The sequence below is a fragment of the Podarcis liolepis genome (genome assembly GCF_965112155.1).
Source record: "Podarcis liolepis genome assembly, chromosome: 5".
NCBI classification, from domain to species: domain Eukaryota; kingdom Metazoa; phylum Chordata; class Lepidosauria; order Squamata; family Lacertidae; genus Podarcis; species Podarcis liolepis.
The window spans coordinates 69,423,183-69,445,764 of record NC_139556.1 but is presented as its reverse complement, the minus strand read 5'-3'; the positions used below and the strand labels follow the sequence as shown (position 1 = coordinate 69,445,764).

At 44.9% G+C, this 22,582-nt stretch overlaps 1 protein-coding gene and 1 long non-coding RNA gene across 2 annotated transcripts; one reads left to right on the top strand and one right to left on the bottom strand.

The window, feature by feature from the left end:
* Positions 1-204: 204 nt before the first annotated feature.
* ITM2C (integral membrane protein 2C) lies at positions 205-21,664 on the top strand. Its single transcript, XM_083506614.1, has 6 exons — positions 205-486; positions 11,673-11,822; positions 12,973-13,158; positions 13,589-13,699; positions 17,905-18,055; positions 18,607-21,664. Exons 1-6 carry the CDS (start codon positions 364-366, stop codon positions 18,696-18,698), a joined length of 813 nt encoding a protein of 270 aa, XP_083362740.1. The 5' UTR covers positions 205-363; the 3' UTR covers positions 18,699-21,664.
* Positions 15,469-17,898, bottom strand: LOC310708407. Its single transcript, XR_014527006.1, has 2 exons — positions 17,048-17,898; positions 15,469-16,625 (listed from the first exon to the last, which is right to left on the bottom strand). It is a non-coding gene; the product is annotated as an uncharacterized lncRNA (long non-coding RNA).
* Positions 21,665-22,582: the final 918 nt, after the last annotated feature.

The window sequence follows — 22,582 nt, the reverse complement described above, 5'->3', positions numbered from 1 at the left end:
CAAGCATCCCTGCCTCCAACCGCGGAGAGAGACCGTAGAGCTCCGAAGCTAGGAGCCTTCGCTCTCTCGCTTTCCCTGAGCCACTTTGGAGTGCATCCTGAGCGCGGACTCTAGCGGCCACCTGCTCGCTCGCCAGCGCAAGACGCGCGTCCGCGGAGCCTCGTTAACTCTTGGCTTCTCCCGCGAAGGCGGGGGGGGGGGGGAGAGAGACGCGGGAAGGGGGGGCGGAGAGCTAAGGCTGCACTTCCGGCGCTTCCTCCCGGCGGCGGGGTGGGCTCGACGGATGGTCCAGAGAGCCGCGTCGAGCGCAGACGAGGCGTCGGGTTTCGCTTCGGACGCTGCTGCTGCTGCCCCTGCTCAGCCATGGTGAAAATCAGCTTCCAGCAGCCGGCGGCGGGGCTCAAGCCCGAGAAAGAGGCGGCGGCGGCGGCAGCAACAGGAGCCAACTATGGAGCCAAAGCCGAGGTCCTCTTGCCCCACGACTTGGTGAGTGGCGGCGGCTGGGAGCGCCTTTAGCTCAAAGGATAATGATAATAATAATAACAACAACACATTAAATAAAGGGAAAGCGTTTCGATGTCAAGGGATGGGTTCCATTAGGGGGACTTGAAAAGAAAATGAGCCCCGGAGAGTTGCTTGGGACGGAGCCCCCTGGAATGCACAGCGCGATCCGCTGCAGAGCCCGGCCGGGGCGGGACGGGTTTGCCTGCCGGCTTTTCCCTTGCAAGCGCCGACCGGCCGGACGGGCGAGAGGAGCGGAAGAAAGAAAGTCGCCTGCTTCCCTCTCGCCCCCGAGGGAGGGCAGAAAATGAACGCGTTTTCTGCAAAGGGAGGCTGTGCGGTGGTAGAAAAGTGGGGCAAGATCGCGCGTTGGGGGGCGCATGATGGCGAGAGGGCGCGTCGTGGCGCGCAGCCCTTCCCGTTCGCTGGCGAGCCTTGTCCCGCGGCGTTTCCCCTTCTGCCGCAGGGTCCGGGGCTCCCGAGGGTGCCCGCCCAAGCCCCTCGGTTGCGGGGCCGGGGAGGCACTTGGAGGCGCCCGCCTTGGGCTCCTGCATCCGTAGGACGCGAGAGAGGAGTCGGAAAGTTACAGCAGGAAGAGGCCTGGCGCCGAGTTGTAGCAACAGTCCAGCAGCCCCAGCCGTAGAGGCAGCTCGTAGCTCCCCGCAGGCGGAGGCAACTTTTGCCCATCCCTGAAGTCTCGGGTTATTTATTTATTTTCCAGGAATGACCGGAAAAACAGGCGCTTTGACCACGAGTTCTTCCCCCCCCCCCCATTCGTGCACCATCATTTGAAAAACCCAGCTTTAGGAAACTGTAAAATACGTCTTAGAACTCCTGAGCTTGTGCAGATATTTTCCCCACAGAGCGTTTGTTTCTCAACATTTATATCCCACCAAGAGTCTCGAGGAAGTGCAATTATTCCCTTCCTCCGTTTTTGGTCTTCGCAAAACAACAACCGTGCGAAGTAGATTGAGGCTGAGCAAGAAACTGCTCTGAGGTGATCCATGCTGTTCTCTCCGGACCAGGGCCTGCTGATCAGGGAAGGGCTTCTGGGCCAAGGCAAGAGGGGGATAAGCATAGCTGTCAACTTTTCCCTTTTCTTGCGAATAAAGGAATTTCCCTTTAAAAAGGGGAAACGTTGACAGCTATGGAGATAAGCTATCAGACATGCTAGACCTTTGTTGTCTCCCATGTTGAAGATTTGAAAAAAAAAGTATTTGGGGCTTGTTGGTTTTTTTTGAACCCAGGGTCCAATCCGTGGCCTAGAAAAAAGGCTGTTTCAGCTGTGGTTCTCCTAGTTGAGAAACCAGCATCTCCACAGTGAGTGGTGCTTTGGGTTTCTGTTTAGATTCCCTCCACCCCTGGGGTTTGCCCTGCTGACTGTGACCTGCTGAGTTTGGGGTTTGCTGTTGATTCTTCCCCTCTCCTGCCCCCTTGAATAGAATCAGTGGTTGGCATTCTTTGGCGAGATTTCAAAATATCCAGTTACAAAGCTGAGGGAAGCAGCCGAAAGGTTTCTGGGCTATAGTGGCTGTGTCCTTTACCGCAGGGGGCTCTTGCTAGTGTTTCTCTCTATATCAGTTCCTATCCAGTGGGTGGGTGGGGAGGTGCTAAGCTGCCTCCATGATCTCTTCTAAAATAATGGGAGCCTGACTTCATCCTTTGTCGTTTGTGTGTGCTGCATAATATCTGCCCCTGTTTTCATCACACCAGGAATCTCCGCTTGACTCCCGCAAATTGCATTGCACCGCCTCTGTTTACTCCACACAATTTCTCTTTCTAACTCGCTGTCCCGCTCCGCCCCCATGAATAGCCTGCAGGACACCCAGCATGCTTAGATAATGTTCTCATTCAGCCAGATTGCTGAGCATTTCCAGAGGCTTTCACTGACACGAGGAATGCGCAGAAAACTGAGAAACGAGAAGCGTTGTAAAATGGAGGTTTGGATGACCAGGATTCTTCTACATTTGAGTTTAAAGTTTTGTACAGAGCACACACCTTTTGTTCATTTGTTCTGTTATAGCATCCTCCTTCCCAAAGGAGCCCGGGGGAAGCACTTTTCCATTCCTCCATTTATATATGCGCCATTTATCTTAAATTATTGGCAGGGGTGGGGAGTGTGTTGCAATGACAGCTGCCTACCGTTTTGTTCCTGTAGATGTGTTCTTGTTGAGTGGTTCAGGAAGTGAACAAATTAAGGTCTCTCCCACTGTTGCCAGAACTGGGTGTGCAGAAGAAGCTGCTTTATACGGACCATTGGGCTACATAGCCCAGTCAGGCTGGTAGTGGCTGTTCTCTGTCTTCCCCACCATGACCCTTTTAATGCAGGCGTGGGAAAGATTTGGCCCACCAAGTGTTGCTGAACTACAACTTCCATCATCCCAGCCATTGGCTGTGTTTGCTGATACGGACTGTAGTTCAGCAAGTTTGGAGGGCCAGAGGTTCCCAGCCCTGGAGATGCCAAGATCGAACCTGGAAACATCTTTTGTGCAGCATGCAGAGCACCACACTTCTACCAATAAGCTATAGTCCCCATACCTGCTGTATGATCTGCACTTGTTCTCATTGGATTTGTAGCTTGGAGTTCTCTACCCAGATAAAGAACAATTCTGCACCAAGTTAACCCAGATTCTGATCCTAGGAAAGCTGAATTCCGCAATCACAACGCAGTTTGCAAATTGATACAATTTTCGTAATATACTCCGCAATTTCAAATCTTTTGCTTCATTTGCCTTTGCTATTATGGGAAAATTCAAGGAGCTATGCAGGACTGTGAACTCATTGAAACTCCTCTTTAGAATCCTAAAGGCTAGAAACTTTTAAAAATCAGACCTTGTGGTTCTGCCTTCAGAATAGTATTTTCCATGGTTTCCCCCCTCTTTGCACTTGTGTGGACTAACCAGAATTATCACCATATTCATGTTGGAGAAGGCTCCTGGCACAGTTTTGCCTACTTGTAAATTTATAGTGCTAAACTGACTTTCCATGGCAACGGTCAGTGGTGATATCACTGTACCATGAGGAAGATGCTGGCAGGGATTCCTGACATGTTTTTTTCCAGTTAAAATGAAGAAAAAGATAACAGTTTCTAACACCATTGAATGCGCTACAGTGGTACCTCTGGTTAAGAACTTAATTCGTTCTGGAGGTCCATTCTTAACCTGAAACTGTTCTTAACCTGAAGCACCACTTTAGCTAATGGGGCCTCCCACTGCCACCGCCGCACGATTTCTGTTCTCATCCTGAAGCAAAGTTCTTAACTTGAGGTACTACTTCCGGGTTAGCGGAGTCGGTAACCTGAAGCATTTGTAACCCAAAGCATTTGTAAGCTGAGGTACCACTGTACTAGGATTAGTGTTCCCTTGCAGTCATCTTGCAGCCCTTTTCCAAATCCAAGGTGAAGAGAGACTTGTAAAAGTTGTTTTTATTTTTCCTTTTCTTAAAAAACTATTACAATAAAAAAACTTAAAAAAAACTTAAACTACTCTAGAATTTATTTTATGAATATTATAAAACTGAGCGAACACAAATCTGTATCTTCTCCAAGCTATGCAGCTTGCATTTGAAAGGAGCAGCAACATGAATATTATGCAATCATTTTACTTTCTTACTTCAAGTTGAGTGCGTCGTATCTCAACTACTAGGATGTTTAGATGACTGATATTGAGCAAGCTGGGCTACAGCTTTTGTCTGAGGCTCCTCCCATAGAATTCAGAGTCAGAATCCTTGCTAATCTACTTCAAGTCACTCAGAGATCTACTAGCATATTTCATCCGACCTTCCCCCCATTTCTGCTTTGTACAGGGGAATAGGAAGCTCCATTATACAGAGTCACACTATCGGTCCATTTAGCTCCATGTTGCCCACACTGACTGACAGCAGCTTTCCAGGATTTTAGGTGGGGGACATTCCTAGCCCTACCTGGAGATGCTGGGGATTGGATCTCGAATCTTTTGCATGCACAACTGCAGGCACAAGCTCCTCTTCCTCTCCTCCCACCTGAAACCCCTTTTTGCTCCCAAAAGTCTGCTTCAGAAGGTTGGGGAACTCTGCAAACCCAGGTGGGGGGAGATGAGGCAGAGGAGGATGGAGAAGTCATGTTGCACAAGCAGGCTTGCACCACTGAATGTCACTTAAGGTACAAGCCTTTAACACCTGTGCAATTTCTTCCCTCCCGCTATGGAACGTGGTTCCAGGACAAGGAAATCTGGGTGGCTCCAGCTGCTGTCAGACCATAAGCTCTTGGCATTGGGCATGCTGAGAAGGGTTGGTGGGAGTTAAGAGTCCAACAACATGAAGGGACTCCGTTTCTGCCTCCTAGTTTTAGAGTCACCCTGAGGGGGCTGGGGAAACAACTGTTGGGAATTTGCATGTGTTGGCCTCCCTCTCAACCCACTCCCCTTTCCACATGACGGTGTACATTTGTCTTCCACTGTGGGCTGATAATCCTGCACTTCTCTGATAGAGGAAAAAGGGTTAAGCAGCCAGGGTTTTATTGAATTCCCTTGTTCTGATTGCACACCCACACGAATCAGCACCCTGCCACCTCTTTCATTCGTGCAGTGACAAAGCTATGCATTAATTAGAAAAGCAGCTTTATTGGGTATTTTGTGCATGGCCTGCTGCCTGTAGCCTCTGCTTAGGGCAGGTGGGTGAGCATTGTTTCTCAAAACACATGGCTGGTGTCAAGGACGCAATCAGACACATCATTGTGATTGTTCTCTTCAAGTGTCTTCATTTGAGATCCCAAGTGTCTGTGACTCTCTGTGGCTTTGCACAAGTACCACATTTCATATGCTCTCTGCTGAAAAACTGCTTGCCGTGAAGACTGCATGTAGTACCTTTTCTATTCTAAAGCAAAGCTTTTGAAACAGCCTGTATGCATAATTGCGTCCTGGTTTCTGCTGATGTGAGGAAACAAGAGCCATAGGGTTAAGGCTGTGCTCCAGACTTCCTGGGGTCGTGAGGATCTAGCTCAAAGCCAGGTGCCAGCAAGAGTTCTTGGGTGCTAGAGAGGACAAGGTGAGAGGTTATAGGCAGTTTACATGTGCAGCAAGAATAGTTCCCCTCCCCTCCACCTAGCTCAGGATGTCCACTCCAGTAATCTATAACTTTTCCGACCTGGAACCTGCCCTCAATTCACACATGCCTTTAGGGACCCACTTCTTAATTTTTCTTCACTAATACATTAGTACGGTCATTGTGTTGCTGTTGCAACACATATTAAATCAGGCTGTGCCCAGTAGTGGGTTACATGACCCACTGGGTAAGACAAATGGCATACACTGACTAATAGCGACACTCCAGCTTTTCAAAAATGGGACATTTCTGGCCCTACCTGGAGGTGCTGGGGTTTGAACCTGGGCAAAGCAAGCAGTGATATATAAACTAATTGCCAAATGGCACCTTAACGTTACGTTCGCCACAATGGAATGTCTAGGGGTCAATGAAATTATTTCATTCCATTTCTAAAGGTAAAGGGACCCCTGACGATTAGGTCCAGTCGTGGCCGACTCTGGGGTTGCAGCACTCATCTCGCTTTATTGGATGAGGGAGCCGGCGTACAGCTTCCGGGTCATGAGGCCAGCATGACTAAGCCGCTTCTGGCGAACCAGAGCAGCGCATGGAAACGCCGTTTACCTTCCCGCCGGAGCAGTACCTATTTATCTACTTGCCCTTTGACGTGCTTTTGAACTGCTGGGTTGGTAGGAGCAGGGACCAAACAATGGGAGCTCACCCCGTCATGGGGATCCGAACTGCCGACCTTTTGATTGGCAAGTCCTAGGCTCTGTGGTTTAACCCACAGCGCCACCCGCATCCCATTCCATTTCTACACCGCTTTATATTTCAAAGAACAAAAAATCTCAAAGCAGTTACAAACACATTAAAACAATCCAGAATAAAACAAATTCAAGCTTCAAGGAAAATATATCAGATCCTTCTCTAAATGACATTTTGCTTTCCCCTATTTATTTGCCTACAGAATTTAGGCAAAAGTACTGTAGGAAGCCAGAGCGGTGTAGTGGTTAGAGTGCTCGACTAGGACTTGGGAGATCAGGATTCAAATCCCCACTCAGCCATGAACCTCAATGGGTTACCTTGGAGCCAGTCACAGCTTCTAAACCTCACAGGGTTATTGTAGGGATTAACTGAGAAGGGGGTGAACCATGTACTCCTCGCAGAAAAAGGTAATTAATAAGCTCTTCTGCTTCCTGGCTTAAGAAAGCTGGGGATGGGGCAGCCAGATGGAGATGTCTGAACCAACCTGGCATCCAGAGATCTCCATGTGGTTGCATTTGGATCCGCACAAGTCGCAAAATGCGTTTGGCACGTGGAAATTTCTAATACTACAGAGCAGAGGCTCTGCTGCTGAGCTGCAATTAGTGGATCTGGTGCTCTTGTGCAACAAAGCCATGGTAGAAACATGGAATTTTTTTGGTAAGAAAAGCAGGAAAACCTCCATGCAAGCAAATTGGAATGAATGAACTGCAGTGTGGTGTGACCTCTGTAAATGTTGTTCAAACAGATCAGGATGAACGGTGAGTAATGGGGTTGTCTGGAAGAGCTCTTAGCAACATTTGCTAAGGACATATAGCGGCACTGAGATTGTGGTGGATATGCCCACCACTTCAAGAATTCATTGTTATGCCGCTCAGGAAACGGTGTGCCTGTTCTCCAAACCCATGTGTTTTTTCTAGGCAGGGGGCTCTTAACCAGCGTTGCCTGCAAAGCTCTCAATGCAGAACAGAAATAATCTGCCAAACTCACAAAATGCCCACATTCTTTGTGAGCACATTTTAGCTGAGGTCATTTTCATATTGCAATCTTAGTACAATACAATATATAAGCCCTTTGGGAGCTGCAGACTGTAGTAGAAGAAATAAATAAATGGGGAAAGAATATCGAGGTCCCAGCAGAATAGAAATGGGAAGATTTCAGGGCAAGTCATAAATAATGATGCCGTTCCCTCTGTGTAATTGAATGTTCCCATCCCTGAAAAACAACAACAGAGGACCAAAATGTGATAAGAGTTGAAGGGGCTGAGTGTCCTTTGCACCTTATTTGGGGGAAATGGTCTAGGATGGCAAAAGCTGAAAAATGAAACAGATGAAACAGCTTTGGAAAGCTAAGTGGGCAGGGGAGATGAAAGGACTGCTTTCTGATGGCACTGAACTTGGGTAAACTTGCTTTAATTTCCTTCCTCTTGTTTACATCAGCGGAAATCTCATTGATCAAACCTGCCCAGATACAAGCAACTGTAAGCTTGGCTGTCGCTTATTACATCTAACCTTGAACTTTATCAATGGCAACTGATTTCCTGCTGATAAAAAGGTCGCAAACGACTCTGGGGTTGCGGCACTCATCTCGCTTTGAAGGCCGAGGGACCTGGCATTTGTCCACTTCCGCAGACAGCCCCCCCCCCCCGGGTCACGTGGCCAGCATGACTAAGCTGCTTCTGGCGAAACCAGAGCAGTGCACGGAAACGCCGTTTACTGTTCCACCGGAACCTATATATCTACTTGCACAGTGTGCTTTTGAACTGCTAGGTTGGCAGGAACTGGGACCGAACAACGGGAGCTCACCCTGTTGCGGGGATTCGAACTGCCGGCCTTTTGATCAGCAAACCCAAGTGGCACAGAGGTTTAACCCACAGCGCCACCCACGTCCCTGTTAAATTACCCACATAAATTACCGTATTTTTTGCTCTATAAGACACACCAGACCACAAGATGCACTTAGTTTTTGGAGGAGGAAAACAATGAAAAATATATTCTGAATCGCAGAAGCCAGAACAGCAAGAGGGATCGCTGCGCAGTGAAAGCAGCAATCCCTCTTGCTACTCTGGCTTCTGTGACAGCTGTGCAGCGTGCATTCACTCCATAAGATGCACACACATTTCCCCTTACTTTTTAGGAGGGAAAAAATGAGTCTTATAGAGCAAAAAATGCGGTATATATAATACACAGGCATACAACCCACCCTGTTTAGGAGGTCCAGGTGTCTTTTGTACCCTGCCTTCACAAACATCCTTATTTCACCTGCGAGTGCTGCATTTTCCCCTTAAATTGGCTCTGGTTTATTTTGAGTTATTTTCCTCTTGCCCTCTCATGATTTTGGGTCAGGTTTGCTGTACTGCAAGAAGAGGAGGCATGAAAGGAAGAGCGGGAGGTACTTGCTCTAGGCCAGAGGCTCTCAAACTTTCCACCCTCAGAACCCAGTTGAAAGGGCTACAAATACCGAGGCTCCAACTATCACAAAATAGCTGTGTCAAGGTTATAGCCAGTTTCAAAACGGAGGTGGAGGCAGACGTAATAAAACAAATGGCAATTGTTGGCAACATTTTCTATTGCTTTCTAACCCCTCTTTTAAAAATGGATTCTTTGCCACTGTGAGTTCCCTGCGGCAGGGAGTTCCACAGGTCAGCTTTACTCAAGCTTAGCGCATACATTGGGTTCTCTTGAAATTCTTTTTGTTTTAGGCAAAATGTGATGACGCAGAAGCTCCTCGCAAGTATTTTGAGTAGCCTCCTGTAGCTTCTTCTCTCCATCTCCTTTCACACTTGTACTCTGTGCCTACCCCCAATCTGACAGTTTCTTTCATCCTTCCTACCTGGGCCTTCTACATTCACTCCTTCCTCCTAACAGCTTCCATGTTATATCCCCATCTTCTCTATTCCCAGTTTATTACTCTCGCTTTTGGAGATGCTTCTGCTAGCACCTGCCCAACCCAAAGTATCACATAGTCAGGGCTGGGTGGGTTATAGCGCAGAGGCCTTCCTGCCTGAAAGTGGGTTGAGGCTCCCTAGTAGTCCCTGACCCACAGCTGGAAAAACATGGCTCTAGACGGATTTCCTATTCATAATGAATATATTTCCATCCGTGTTTTCTCCCTGAACCAATCTAGCATCGTTTCCAAGGAAAGAAGAAGAAGAAAATGTCTCAGAATAACTCAGTCAATCCTGGCGTGTGTTAATTTATTAACCTGCCCTAAAACGGGCCAGATGTTTTTCATGGTCCTTTTGTTTTATAACAAGTTTGGGAAAGCCTGCCTTTTCATAGCTTGTTTGTTTTTTGCCATTCTGTGCCTGCCGCTCGTTGCTCTGCTTGGTTTTCTGCAGCAGACTGTGCACCAAGCTGATCCACCCTTTTTCTTTATTGGATCGTACACTCCTATATATCCTGCCTGCCAACTGGGACGGACTTAAAATGCCAGAGCATGCTTCCTGCAAGTCAGCCAGGGAGACTGTTCTCACCCCCTTACTTCAGGGCCCTCCCAGCTCCGACTATGCCCACCCCACCCACTCCCAACTGAACTGTGGAGTATCTGTGGTGTTCATGGAGCTCAGCCAAGCTACACAACCTGCCTTGTTGATTAGTTTATTATTTTTCTTCCTTGCTGCCCCGGTGGAATGCTCGCTTTTCGCTTCTGCCGAATTGCATATGTCTGTTGCATACAGGGGCAGCTGCAAATGAGCTCATTTAATGTTTTCGTGCAGTGCATCCTGAGCCGTACCTTGTTTTAAGGATTTGCAGCCACAGGCTTGCTCTCAGCAGTGACCCTTCATTGTTTTCCTAGACTGTGTGCCTGATGTTACTGTGTTGAATTAGCATTATCATTGTGCAGGCTGATCTCATGAGCGCTGGAACACTGATGTAATGCCACACGCCAGATTCCAGTTGCCCGTTTGAAATTCATTTATCTTTGCCCCTCAGATGTGTCCAAGGCAGTGTGCAAAGCTTAAATTAGAAAAAGGTTAGTTAGCAAAACAGGACCTGAAACCAGTTTGGTGTCGTTTTGTGAAGTACAGGCGGAAGAAACCACAGTTTCCCCAAGTTATGGACATAACAGGAAATTGTGGTTTATTCAGAACTGTATGTGAGTTTGCAACCTACAGCCTTTGCATGTGAAGAAGGCGGGGAAGAGATGGGAGGGCAAAGCACCCAAGGCTCTTTGCACCTTCTTCTTTGTAACTAAATAAACTAAACAAAAATGGTTCACTGCTACTTTTGAGTCCTGATTATATAAACGAAGCAACAAAATTATTATATGCTAAATATTGGGGAAGATAAAACAAGTTACAGGATTATGCAATAGTGCCAAAGATCAAAACGACTATGAATTAAGGAGGACAAATTGTGGAAATTTTTTAAAATCAAAAGTTATGTATTCTTTTCTGATTTTTTGTGACATGGTTTTTGAATATTACAAAACATGATGTTTGTGTAATTACTATTAATTGTTTTCCGTAGTGTGTCCAAGAGACTCAACAGGGACAAAAATATTAATGGCAGCATTCAAATAAAATATGAGCCACTTGGTCTGCAGAAACATACCCTCCAACATTTAGCCATTGAAAAAAGAGACATCCCATTCCATAATGATAATTTTACTATTTATACTCCACACATCTTATTGGGTTGCCCCAGCACTCTGGGCAGCTTCCAACATATATAAAAACCTAATAAAACATTTAAAAAATTCCCTATACAGGATTACCTTCAGGTGGCTTGGGGGTGTTTGTGTGGTGAATAACTCCATACCCTCCAACATTTCTCCAGTGAAAATAGGGACATCCTAAGGAAAAGCAGGACATTCTGGGATCAAATCAGAAACTGGGATGGCTTCTCTAAATCAGAGACATCCCTGGAAAATAGGGACACTTGGAGGGTCTGTAGAAACATCATATCTGTATAGGGATTCCATAGTAAGTAAATACAGTGTCCATATTGTTGACGGGGATGCTGAGGCTGAAGGAGAATGACTTGCTCAAATCTACCTAGTGAGCTTATGGCAGGGGCAGAATTTGAGTTGAGGCCTTCCTGGTTCAGAACACACTGTCTTTACTGCTCTTGACTACATCACAAAATATAGTACAGAATACAAATCACACACTAGCAGTGGCATACCTGTTTGCAGACTACCTGTTTTCAAGCTTTGCTTTGTTTGCTTGGCACAATTTGGAAACAATAATAATCAAAAAACTGAAAAAGGTCTGCTGTTCATCATGGGAAACAAACTTTCTGAAGTGTTTTATTCTGTATTGCCGTCTTGACTCATCTTATCTTCTGAAAATATTCTATTCAGCACTGAGAAATCCTGATCAGTGTTTAAGCATGTCTTTCATTGCCCATACCAATATTTTTGTTACCTTGTGTCCTTCTTTTAAACAGGAGGAGCAGCCCTTGCCTTTTCCAGTGGAGACCAGGAAGCCTCTTAGTCGCATCTTCTACTGGACGATGATGATGCTGTTGTTGCTCCTCGGCCTGATTTTGACATCGATGTATGTCTACAGATACTTCTCTTATACTTTCCCAAATCAGGTATGTATGGGGCATTGTGAAGGGTCTCCACCTCGTCCCCCCAGGATTCTCAAAGTTCATGTTGACTTAACCTATTGCCATATCTCCATTAGTCATTTGATTCCTTCATCTCTCCCCCGCCCCAGGTTCATTTATCATTCATAGCTCACTTTTGCTTCCTAGGGAAGCCCAGATCCCCAAACAGCAGACAAAAACAAAAAGCCAGAATGAAAGATCTCTGCTGTATATAACAAAATGCAGCATAGATCAAAATATAAAACACGACAAAGGCAAATTCATATCAAAGCAGTGTCAGCAAAACAATAAAACTGTTAGATACATAAGAATTAATTAAACAACAATCTTCTGACCTTAATGTTCCCATCCCTTTTCCATGGTACCGACAGATTATAATTTTCCTGAGAACTCCAGGGTGGAGACTGAGAGAGAGGTGAACCACAGCACTTAATTTCCCATCTTTAATATTAATCTGCCATTTTCATTTCCAAGTCCTTTGTCATTGGCACTTCTCTTTCTTGAGTACATTCCTGGCTCTCTTTTTACTCACTGGAGAGTTTGCTCTGTACGTACGCTACGGTGCAGGTTTGTGTAAAATGTGTTCTGTGAGGTGATATTTAAGCAACGCAGGTGGGAAGCTGAGACTTGTCTGGTCCCAGAGAACAGGAGGTAGGAAAAATGGGAAGTGTTGTTGTTGTTGAAGACTCATCATGTGCTTTATTTTTAGTTACATAGAAGCTTTGGGCAGAGAGGCAGCACTTACTTAGAGTCACACTTGGGAGCCAGCTGCACATCATATGCAAATGTGTGCAACAAAGCTCCAACTGTCGCTTGTTTTAAAAGAAAAGCAGCTTCAGAAGGCAGCCATGTTGAGGTTGTTTGTTGTATTTGCCTCATCTTAAGGGCCTTAGCTCAGTGTGTGGGATGCAGAAAGCCCAAGCTTCAGCCCCTGGTCTCTCCAGAGGTGGGTGGGAAACACACGTCTGAAACAATGGAGAGCTCGTAGTGGAGCCTACACAGCTAATGCAGAATTTGGTGGGCCAACACTGCATAAGGCACTGTCTGCTGTTCCTGCGTGAAAGCTTTTTCTCTGACTCTTGCAACAAAGGTCAAAGAGCCCCTGCATTTACGACCACCCTTTTTATTTCCACAGTATGGCCTGGAAGATCAGGAGCAGGAGATGCTCTGCCAGCTTTTCTACGTAGACGAACTGAGGGAGCAGCTGGAACTGCATGAGAATGTGAGGATTTACCTCGGCGAGAATTATGAGCAGATCAGCATCCCAATGCCCCACTTTGGTGAAAGCGACCCTGCAGATATTATCCATGACTTTCAGAGGGTAAGGAACGAACAACGTGCTACGGATATTATGACAGCTTCTGAGGAAGGGCTGCACCTTGGAGTCTCCTGAATATGCTTGTAGCAGCTTCAGAGACTTGCAGGAGTGACAGGACAGGAAGCCCACGTGAGATGCAGTTTTCCTGACCATGTTTTTAGTACAGCTTTCAAAAGAGGTTCCTGCTCAGTTAGGTGTACCAGTTCCTTTTCCTAACATTACGTCACGGGTATCTCCTGTAAGCAGAGCCTGTACTAGAAGGATCTTTCAAGAAGAGGATGCACTAATGGTTAATCTTTGATGTTGCATGAGAGGTACTAAGGTTGCTTAAGCTGAGGGATCCTGGGTTGTTGGAGGAAACCTCTGCTGCTCTCTCACCAAGAGCAACATAGCCTCCCTTGTTTGAGCTCATTCTGCCTGTTTTTCCTTTCAGGGTCTGACTGCCTACCTTGACATCAGCTTGGATAAATGCTATGTCATTGAGCTGAACACCACCACTGTCATGCCACCTCAGAGTTTCTGGGAGCTGTTGGTTAACGTAAAGGTAGGGGGGAATTGTTCCTTATTCTCACAGGGGTGCTTTGAAGATAAAATGGAGCGGACGCGTGAAATAGAATAGATAAAAATAATTGTGCACGGTCTGAAACACAGGGCAGGATTCACCTTACGAACACCAGGGCTTTTGCTTGTGCAGGTGGGACTTTCCCCCTCACTTTCTTTCCTGGAACAGCTGCTTAGTTGAGGGGGAGAGGGATGGGAGAACCCCCTGAATAGTGTGCACTGGGTGGGGACATCACAAATTGAACATGTGTAAATGAGGGGGTTGCCTGCATGTTGTAAACTGCCTTGATATACTTTATAGAACTGTTGATTATCAATATTTAAATAAAAATAAATAGATATAGTCAGTCATCCAACCTTGGATTTAAAAAATAGATATTGCCAGGAAATGCGTAGTCAGCCTCGCATACATGCTATCTCCTTCCGTGGTGCAGATAAACAGATAGCTTGACTTTTACAGAACAGCTCTGCTGCCATTGGAGAACTCTCCTTAATTGACTGAGACAGCAATATTTTACAACAGGCTATTGATTTAGCTTGATGTGGCAGCACAACAGCATAGCAATGTGTTAAGATGCCCTGCTCCCATTGAGTTTTCTTAATCTCCCAGGAGATAATCAATCACTGGGTCAGGAAGTGGGGTGGGAGGGCATCTGTGGCTTGGGATGCTTGCCAGGGGAACTGCCTATTCAGCTGATGCCATTCTGATGGTATCACTGTGGGATCTCTCTGCTTGCCTCCTCTGCGGTTTTGGAATGTGTAGGTCAGTTTGCTGGTGGGAAGCTTGTTTGCTTAGTAGATGGTCTTGTGTTGGGGCAGGTGTCTGCTTTTAAAAATTAATTTCATTTTTTTAATGCTGCCCTATAATTGTGTAATCTTAGGGTGGCTAACAGATTTAAAATTTGCGCTGGGAGTGAGGGTTGGTTAATAAAACATAAAGCAGGACTAAAAACAGCCCAGATACCAGAAACTTAAAATAGAAGGAAAAGGCTTAACAAAATGAAAAGGTCTCTACCTGGCACCAAAATGTTATCTAGGTAGTTGCCAGGTGAGCCTCTCTTGATAGGGCATTATATAATCAAGGACCATCTCAATCTCATGCCATTTAAGGTTTTAAGGGTCAAAAACCATTGCTTCTATTTGTGCCCAGAAATGGTCTGGGAGCCAGTGAATCTGGCAACACACCGTCCTGTTTCCTAATCGCAGTTCAGCAGTGTTGCAGCTCAGTTTTGAGCTCTGAAGTTTACAGACCATCATTGGTCCTGTGCATGGTACACACTGGGAGGTTGCCCAGGGCATGGATAACTGAAGTTGGGCTATTCCTGTCCAGGTAGCGTCACAGTCAGCACCCAGCAAAGGTGCTAAAGGGCTACACCTCCTGTGCCAAATATGGTTCAAGAAGCACCCCCAGACTGCAAACCTGATTGTTCAACCCTCTCCAGAACACGCTGAACACAACTCGCTTCGCTATCTTGCTTGGGTTGAATTTCAGTGTACTGAGTATCATGCGCTCTATTAATATGCCCAGGTATTGATTTAACACCTCTTTCTCCTCCCCTGAGTCAATGAAAATGAGAAGTTGGGAGTCAACCACAAACTGACTTCGCTGAAAAGCTTCCAGATGACCTCACTCTGTGGTTTCATGTAAATGTTTCAGAGCACGTAGGCAACAGAGCAGGACTCTTGTGGGGCCCTGAAGCACAAGCACCCAGAAATGAAGTGAACTCTCTTCTAGTCACAAACTATTTTCTAAAATAATTTGGCAAGTTGAAGCAGAACTACTGCAAAGCACTGCCCCCGTTTCTCAGCACAAGGCAACCTAATCCAGAAAGAAATCGTGGTCTCTTTGCTTTGTTTCTAAGGAGCAAGGATTGAATTGGCACAATCTGACCTATTTGGTCATTCAGATCAGATTGAGTATGAGGATTCTTGTATACCCAAAGATGAATGAGGACAGAGTCCTGCACTTAGCAGGCTCAAAACCAACTATATTTTATTATTCTGTCCTAATATTGTTTGCTGGAAGCCTGTGGGGTGAAGAACATTAACCCCTGCTCATTAAACTAGTTCTGTTTTCTTTCACCGACACATTCAGAGTCATATTGTGCATCTGTGACGTTGCAATATCATTTCTGATTCCCTATTTATTGCTTCTTAACTATAATTCTAGCCTCCTGTGGCTACATTTAGACCATTGAGAAACAAAGCGACACTGAGAAGGTGGTCTGGCTCTAAATGGAACTGCAGTTTTCCAATTCCGCTAGGTGATTTGCTTCAGAAAAACAACCACCACCTCTCAAAACGTCTTCAGTGTGCACTCTCTCTCTCTCTCTCTCTTTGTGCTTTTCCTCCATGCACTCCAGGGCCAACTAGCTTGCAGCTTTAGAGATGGAGTGGGAAAGCTCTAAAGAGAGTAAGCAAAATTCGGCAGTGTTTTGATTAGATCTTTTTACCTTCCTATTGGAAAAGTGTATAATTGCATAAACTATCCTAGGAAGGACAAGCTTGCTAGTTTCCTGCAGGCGTATGGTTGCTCGCTGTGAGAAGAGGGTACAGGACTAGATGGTCCTTTGGTTTGATCCAGCAAGGCTCTTGAACAAAGATTTATCCAAGAAACCCAGTGAGATCATTGCCATTTCCCCTCAACTCTATGGTTTTTTAAAAAACAATTATTAGCGATCGGGCATTGTGTCAGCACAAGGATTTCCACTTGTGCAACTGAACGTCCCCCTCCTCTGCTGTCCCCGAGTGTGCTCCATACCCTCCACACATCTGCTTCAGAGTGTTGGGGGGGGGATCCCCAGAACAGATTTAGAGGGCATGGGGTGCGGGGCGAGAAGAGGGAAAGTGCTGCTGTGCAAGTGGAAACCCTTGTGCTGATGGAGTCTATTAGTCAGATACCACCCACTCTTAGTCATATTAGTATTTCATTCCAGTAGCACCTTAAAGACCAACTAAGTTAGTTCTTGGTATAAGCTTTCGTGTGCATGCACACTTCTTCAGATACACTGAAACAGAAGTTGCCAGATCCTTCTATATAGTGAGAAGGTGGGGAGGGGTATTACTCAGAAGGGTGGTGCGAATGGGAGATTGGCAGATAGCTGAGATGAGCCTGTTGACGACTCTTAACGACTGCAATAGGTCTTACAGGAAAAGGCAAGGGGTGAGAAGGTGAAAAATGGCTTAGTCATGTATAATGAGATAAGAATCCAATGTCTCTGTTCAGACCAGGTCTCTCCATGGTTTTAAGTTTGGTAATGAGTTGCAATTTAGTTGGTCTTTAAGGTGCTACTGGAAGGAATTTTTGACTATGGCAGAACAACACGGCTACCTATCTGTAACTAGTATTTCATTATCATTGTATGTTGCACTGCATTGAGTAACATAAGGGGGAAAAAAGGTCCCTGCCATAGTGGCCCTCCAAATTAAACGTAGACTGAGGGCACCATGTAAGTTTATTATAATAATAAATATTAATAATTTTTATTTATACCCCACCCTCCCCAGCCAAGACCAGGCTCAGGGCGGCTAACAACCAATAATAAAAACAAGTTGATTGAAATACAACTTTAAAAACAAGATTAAAATACAACATTAAAACATTAAAATACAGCCTCATCACAGGAAGAGAAAGGAAAAAAGAAAGAGGGGGAGGGAATCAAATTGATTCCAAGCCAAAGGCCAGGGGGAACAACTCTGTCTTACAGGCCCTGCGGAAAGAAATCAGATCCTGCAGGGCCCTGGTCTCATGAGGCAGAGCGTTCCACCAGGCTGGAGCCAGTGTTGAAAAGGCCCTGGCTCTGGTTGAGGACAGGGGACAAAGGTGGAGGCCCCCTAGAGGGTCTATGTGTTCATTTTTGGCCTTTTGATTTATAAAAACCAATTAAGCCATGAGAAAATTCCACCTGATACCTGTTTGTATTGATTGTCTTCAGAAAGCTTACAAAATAATGATGTTCCTGTCAGAAGTGTGCTGCTGCTCCTGGCTGGTTTTCAAAATGCCAATTAAATCCTTTGCTGATGAAGATGAATGAATGTTGCTTGGATCAAAATATTGAAGCCCTGATAAAATCATTTCTAAAGAGCAAAGATCATGGCTGTCAGGCATAGTTTCCCCCTGAAATTTGATCCTCATCAAATAATCTGAGTAATAGTTAAGATTTTGTGAATTTAATTCTGTGGTTTCAGAAAGGGGCGTACCTGCCACAAACCTACATGATCCAGGAGGAGATGATAGTGACGGAACATGTCACTGACGTGGACCAGCTTGGCTTCTACATTTATGCCCTGTGCAGGGACAAAGAGATATACAGGCTGAAGCGCAGGGCTGCGAGAAGACGTAAGTTTTTGCTGTTGCTGTTGCTTCTGGAGTTACACTGCTCAGCTGGGCTTTGAAGTCAGAACAGCATTTATCTTTGCAATTCCACAGAGGATAACTATTTTATTTAGACATTTATTAACTGCCCATCAACCATGGCTACTGGTTGGTTTACAGCAAATGTCGGAAACAGTAAAATATACGCTAATAATATATTAGAACAATAAAATCAGTAAAAACATTAAACTCAACACAATATGCATAAAACCCCTTGGAAGGCTGTTAATTCATCTAGCTGATTTACAGTAGGAGTAACTGTATGCTTTTGTAAAGGGTATCATTATGATAGTCTTTATTACTGAAGCTATGTGCTTTAAAAATAAGTTTATTTCTTTAATAGAATAAATGCCTTGATGGAGGCTAATTTTTAAAAAATGGTTATGGGGTTATGGGGTTATTTTTGTGCTCTTGCTTCAACATCCTTGATTCTTGAACCGGTTCTATTTCAACACTCATCTTCTTTCCTCGCCACACCATGCCTTAATCTGACATTTCTTTCTACTCTCTTCCAGATATCCACCGACGTGCTGCTGAGACATGTCATCACATCCGCCATTTTGAAAACACTTTTGTGGTTGACACAGCCATTTGCCAGAAGTTGTGAGAGCTGCACTCCCAATGTAACCCTCTTGGGCTTTTCCTCTACTCATCCGCGCAGGCGTTCTTGCTCTGTCCTTGAGAGAATGTGTCTTAATTTACTTCTTGCTCCCATTGCTTGCGCATTACTAACTTCTCAGGTCACATGTGGGCAACACTGGGCCTTGGGTGTCTTTGTTCTGCATTTACATTCAACATTCACACATCACTGGGCTTAAATTTAGACAGCGACCCCAAAATGTGAGTATTAGGTTTCTCTTGAGAAAGCTAGCACAACAATCTCTTCTGAAAGAGCATGAGAAGCTTGAGAATTGGGAGGGCCTACTTCAAATCTGTACCCAACCACAAAGTTATCTGAGTGACGGTGAACCAACCACTCACTCTCAGCATTACCAATTTCACAATACTGTTGTGAGGATGAATGGGGTTGATTTGTTGGTTAGGAGCTCCTTGGAAGGTGGATTATAAACGTAATAATAAAAAAGAAGAGTTGGCCTTTTTCACTAGAGTGCCACTTCCTTCTCAGCACAAAGAACCATTTGTATGAATCAATTAACAGAAAATCTGCAGTGAAATTAATTCCCTAAAAGGGCAAGGAAGCTGTATCAGTATCCTTGCAGCTCAACATCGAAATTCATGGACTTGTCATTCTAGGTCAGAGCTTTCCAAACTTTTCACATTGGTGACACACTTTTTAGACATGCATCATTTCGCAACACAGCAGTTCAGTTTTACTAGCAAACCAGAGGCGAAACTAACTTCTTTTCAGCCTTGAGGAGCAGCGCAGGGAACATTTGCCTGCAGTCAGCACACTGACGTGTCAACACAGTTTGGAAAGCTCTGTTCTAGGCTTTACATAGCAGCATTCATTGCCTTTCTGTGCAAGCTTGCCTGCCATTTTTTCCTCATTTCTCTGTAAGAGGCACAATCCCACAATGCAAGGGATGCGTGTACCACTGATCTGCATGCAAGATTGGTTGTGTTCTCCTGAATCTTCAGGAGAAGGAAAAGCAAACTCTTAAAATCCTGAGTTTGTAGACCAGCAAGAATAAACCATTCTGGGAGATGTTGCTGGTGAAGAGGTCAATACAGCTGGCTCTCCCAGTGTGCAGATTGTCTCACCATCTCCAAGTGAAACAGGGCCCACTAGTCTTTTTACCATTGGAGAGATGACAACTGAACTTGGACCAAATGTTTATCTTGATTGACTTATCTTTGGGGTCTTAAAAAAATGTTTCAGAATATCACTTAGCAATTCATTTTTTGCCAGATGTTTATAACGGAGGTTTTGTAGATACAACAGTCAGATTGAGCTCTTGCTTTGTAGGAATGGATTGGTTGAAATAATGATGAGGATCTCCATGCAAATAGGTAGTAGGGCTGTGATTCACCCTCCACAATAATAATAAAAAGAAAGGGATTAGTAGCATTGCACACTGGAGGAAAGATTGGCTCCCCATTTCCTTGCACACTATATACTACCCATTAGGTTTCTAAACATCAGAAGTTGAACAGTAGATTATGATCCAGGTTCCTAGACGTCTGCTCTTGTAAAAGATTGGTTAAACAAGAAAAATCAAATGCAGTTGGACTGCAGTTACACAGTTTTCTTTTTTGTGGCAGATGGAAAAATGTGGTTGAGAACACCCCTAGACAGTAGAGTTCAGGGAATATGAGGAGGGAGAGGGATGCACAGAAAAGAGACCAACATTCATTTAGCAGAACTTTGCTAAACACTTCCTACACAGTAAAATTCTCCCAGAAGATAACAGAACTAAAAGCTGTGGTTGCGTTTAATATACTGGAAATTCAAATCACACAATCTGAAGCATCTTCATCATGTGTCTTGACCATTGAGGGCATTAATGGATCAGTCCCTGGGAGAACGTTGGTCCAGGTGTTGTATAGGGCATAGGATGCTTGTGTGGAGCTGGGAGATGGAGCAGGTGGACACAGGATGAGAAGATCTGATCTTTGTCAGAAGATCTGTGGCAAGGTTGTCTCCCATAGCATGTAGTGGGAGAGAACTGGGGGTCTCATTGAACAGCTCCCAGGTTACAGAAGGTCTGAGTTGTCAACATATCTATATTTCAGGAATGTGCCTGCATCTCGAATTGAACTCTTGGTGCTTCTGAACAAGGTTTAGGGTAGCTATGCATGCACAAATATGTGCTTCAAGTGTCCCTATGGCATTTGCTCCCTGTAATGAAGTAGTGGCCTGGAGTGATCTGCCACTGTGCTGTCGGAAACCTGCCCACCCAAATATAGGGCATGATGACACCTTCTCTGTATGGCAAATTGAGTGGTTTAGCCAGTGCTAATAATAACAAGATGCCTAATGTCTGGCTGCTGCAAAATAGAGAAAAACTCAAAACAATGCACACATTTTGCCATGTGGAGGTGGACTCAGTGTGATTCCAATTAAAGCAGTCACAACATAGAGGCATATTACTTATAACCATCCTTGGGTTTTATTTTAACTTTTACCTGCCCATGCAAACAGAATTTTCAGCTCCTTTTGAGGTATGCACTCTGCTTGGTTAGGAGTAATGTTCAAATTCCTATTGATTTTCATTGCAATTTCATCTGAATGGTACAGATCCTGAAGGGAAAGGAGCATCATAACAGTTTCTTTAGTGAGCATCGTGGCACAGTAATAAAAATCAGGCTTGCATTTTCTTCTGCGCTGCTCAAGTTGGAAATCCAACCTTTTTGTGTTTGGTTGTGCATGTTTTAAGCCAGTCTTTAACCTTGGTAACTTTGTGCAAAACCTGAAACACATGGACAAGGCCTTAGTTCTTTGCTGGAGCTAAAGATGATTCAAAGAACAGAACATCAGTTATCAGGTGACGAGATGGGGGGAGGGTGGGTGGAACAAAAGAAAGACCATTAAATGCTTTATATATTTTGTCTGAAAGAAATCTTACCTTTTAGGAGAAATGAATGAGATAATAAAATATTTTACTTCTGGTTGCAGTTGTCTCTTATTTCGGTGTATGTATTCCTAAAGGATTCTCCCAGTGCTACTTTCCTAGAAAAAGAGGTGCCAGAACTTCTCTTACAGTGACAATGGTAGCCACTTGAGATGTGCCAGAACTGAGTTCTGGTGAGTTGCGGCTGAAATAGAGCCCTGATTATACATGTCTTCAGGCCTTGCAAAGAGGATTAATTAAGCACATGGAGGAGACAGGATGAGTGCACCAGCTCCCACGCCACCACTATTTTCATTGCCTTCCAACCATGGAGGGAGATGGTCTGAAAGGGGGTGTTTTGGAGCTTTGAACTTAGAGGGGGGGGGAAGTGGTAGTTGCAATGAATGAATGCATTGCAACACAAGTGCTTAATTTCATGCAATTCCATCAGCTGAGAACCCCCTAGTTAGACAGCACTGAATGTCATGGCCATCTGGATGTACAGTTCCTACTGCTCGTAAAGCAACAGTAGGGCAATACCTTTATTACAACTAACTAAAATGTCACAAAGCAGTGAGCACACTTTGGAGTTCCCTGAGAGGCCTTCTCTAACATCAGTCTTTCCGTCTTGTAATTATGAAACCAAAGTTGTAAACCAAACGAGAATGGAAGCTGCTGAATCATATTTCCAAGTAAAGTAAATGTTCTGCAAGCGTAAAGCCCACCATGCCTTTTCCTGTCCAAAGCATTACAATTTTGCAACGTAAGAGAAAGCTTTCTGAAATGCAGAAAACTGCCTGAATTGGCTGTGCTTACTGGTAAAAACACAGGAGTAACATCATTACAGCCAATGGATTTATATCAATATTAAATGACAAAAACCAGTACAATAATAGAGAAATCAGTTGCCTGTAAATTCAAATGCTGTATGGGTTTGGGGACAACTGCTACCTTACCACAGTCCTCATTGTGGGCCCTG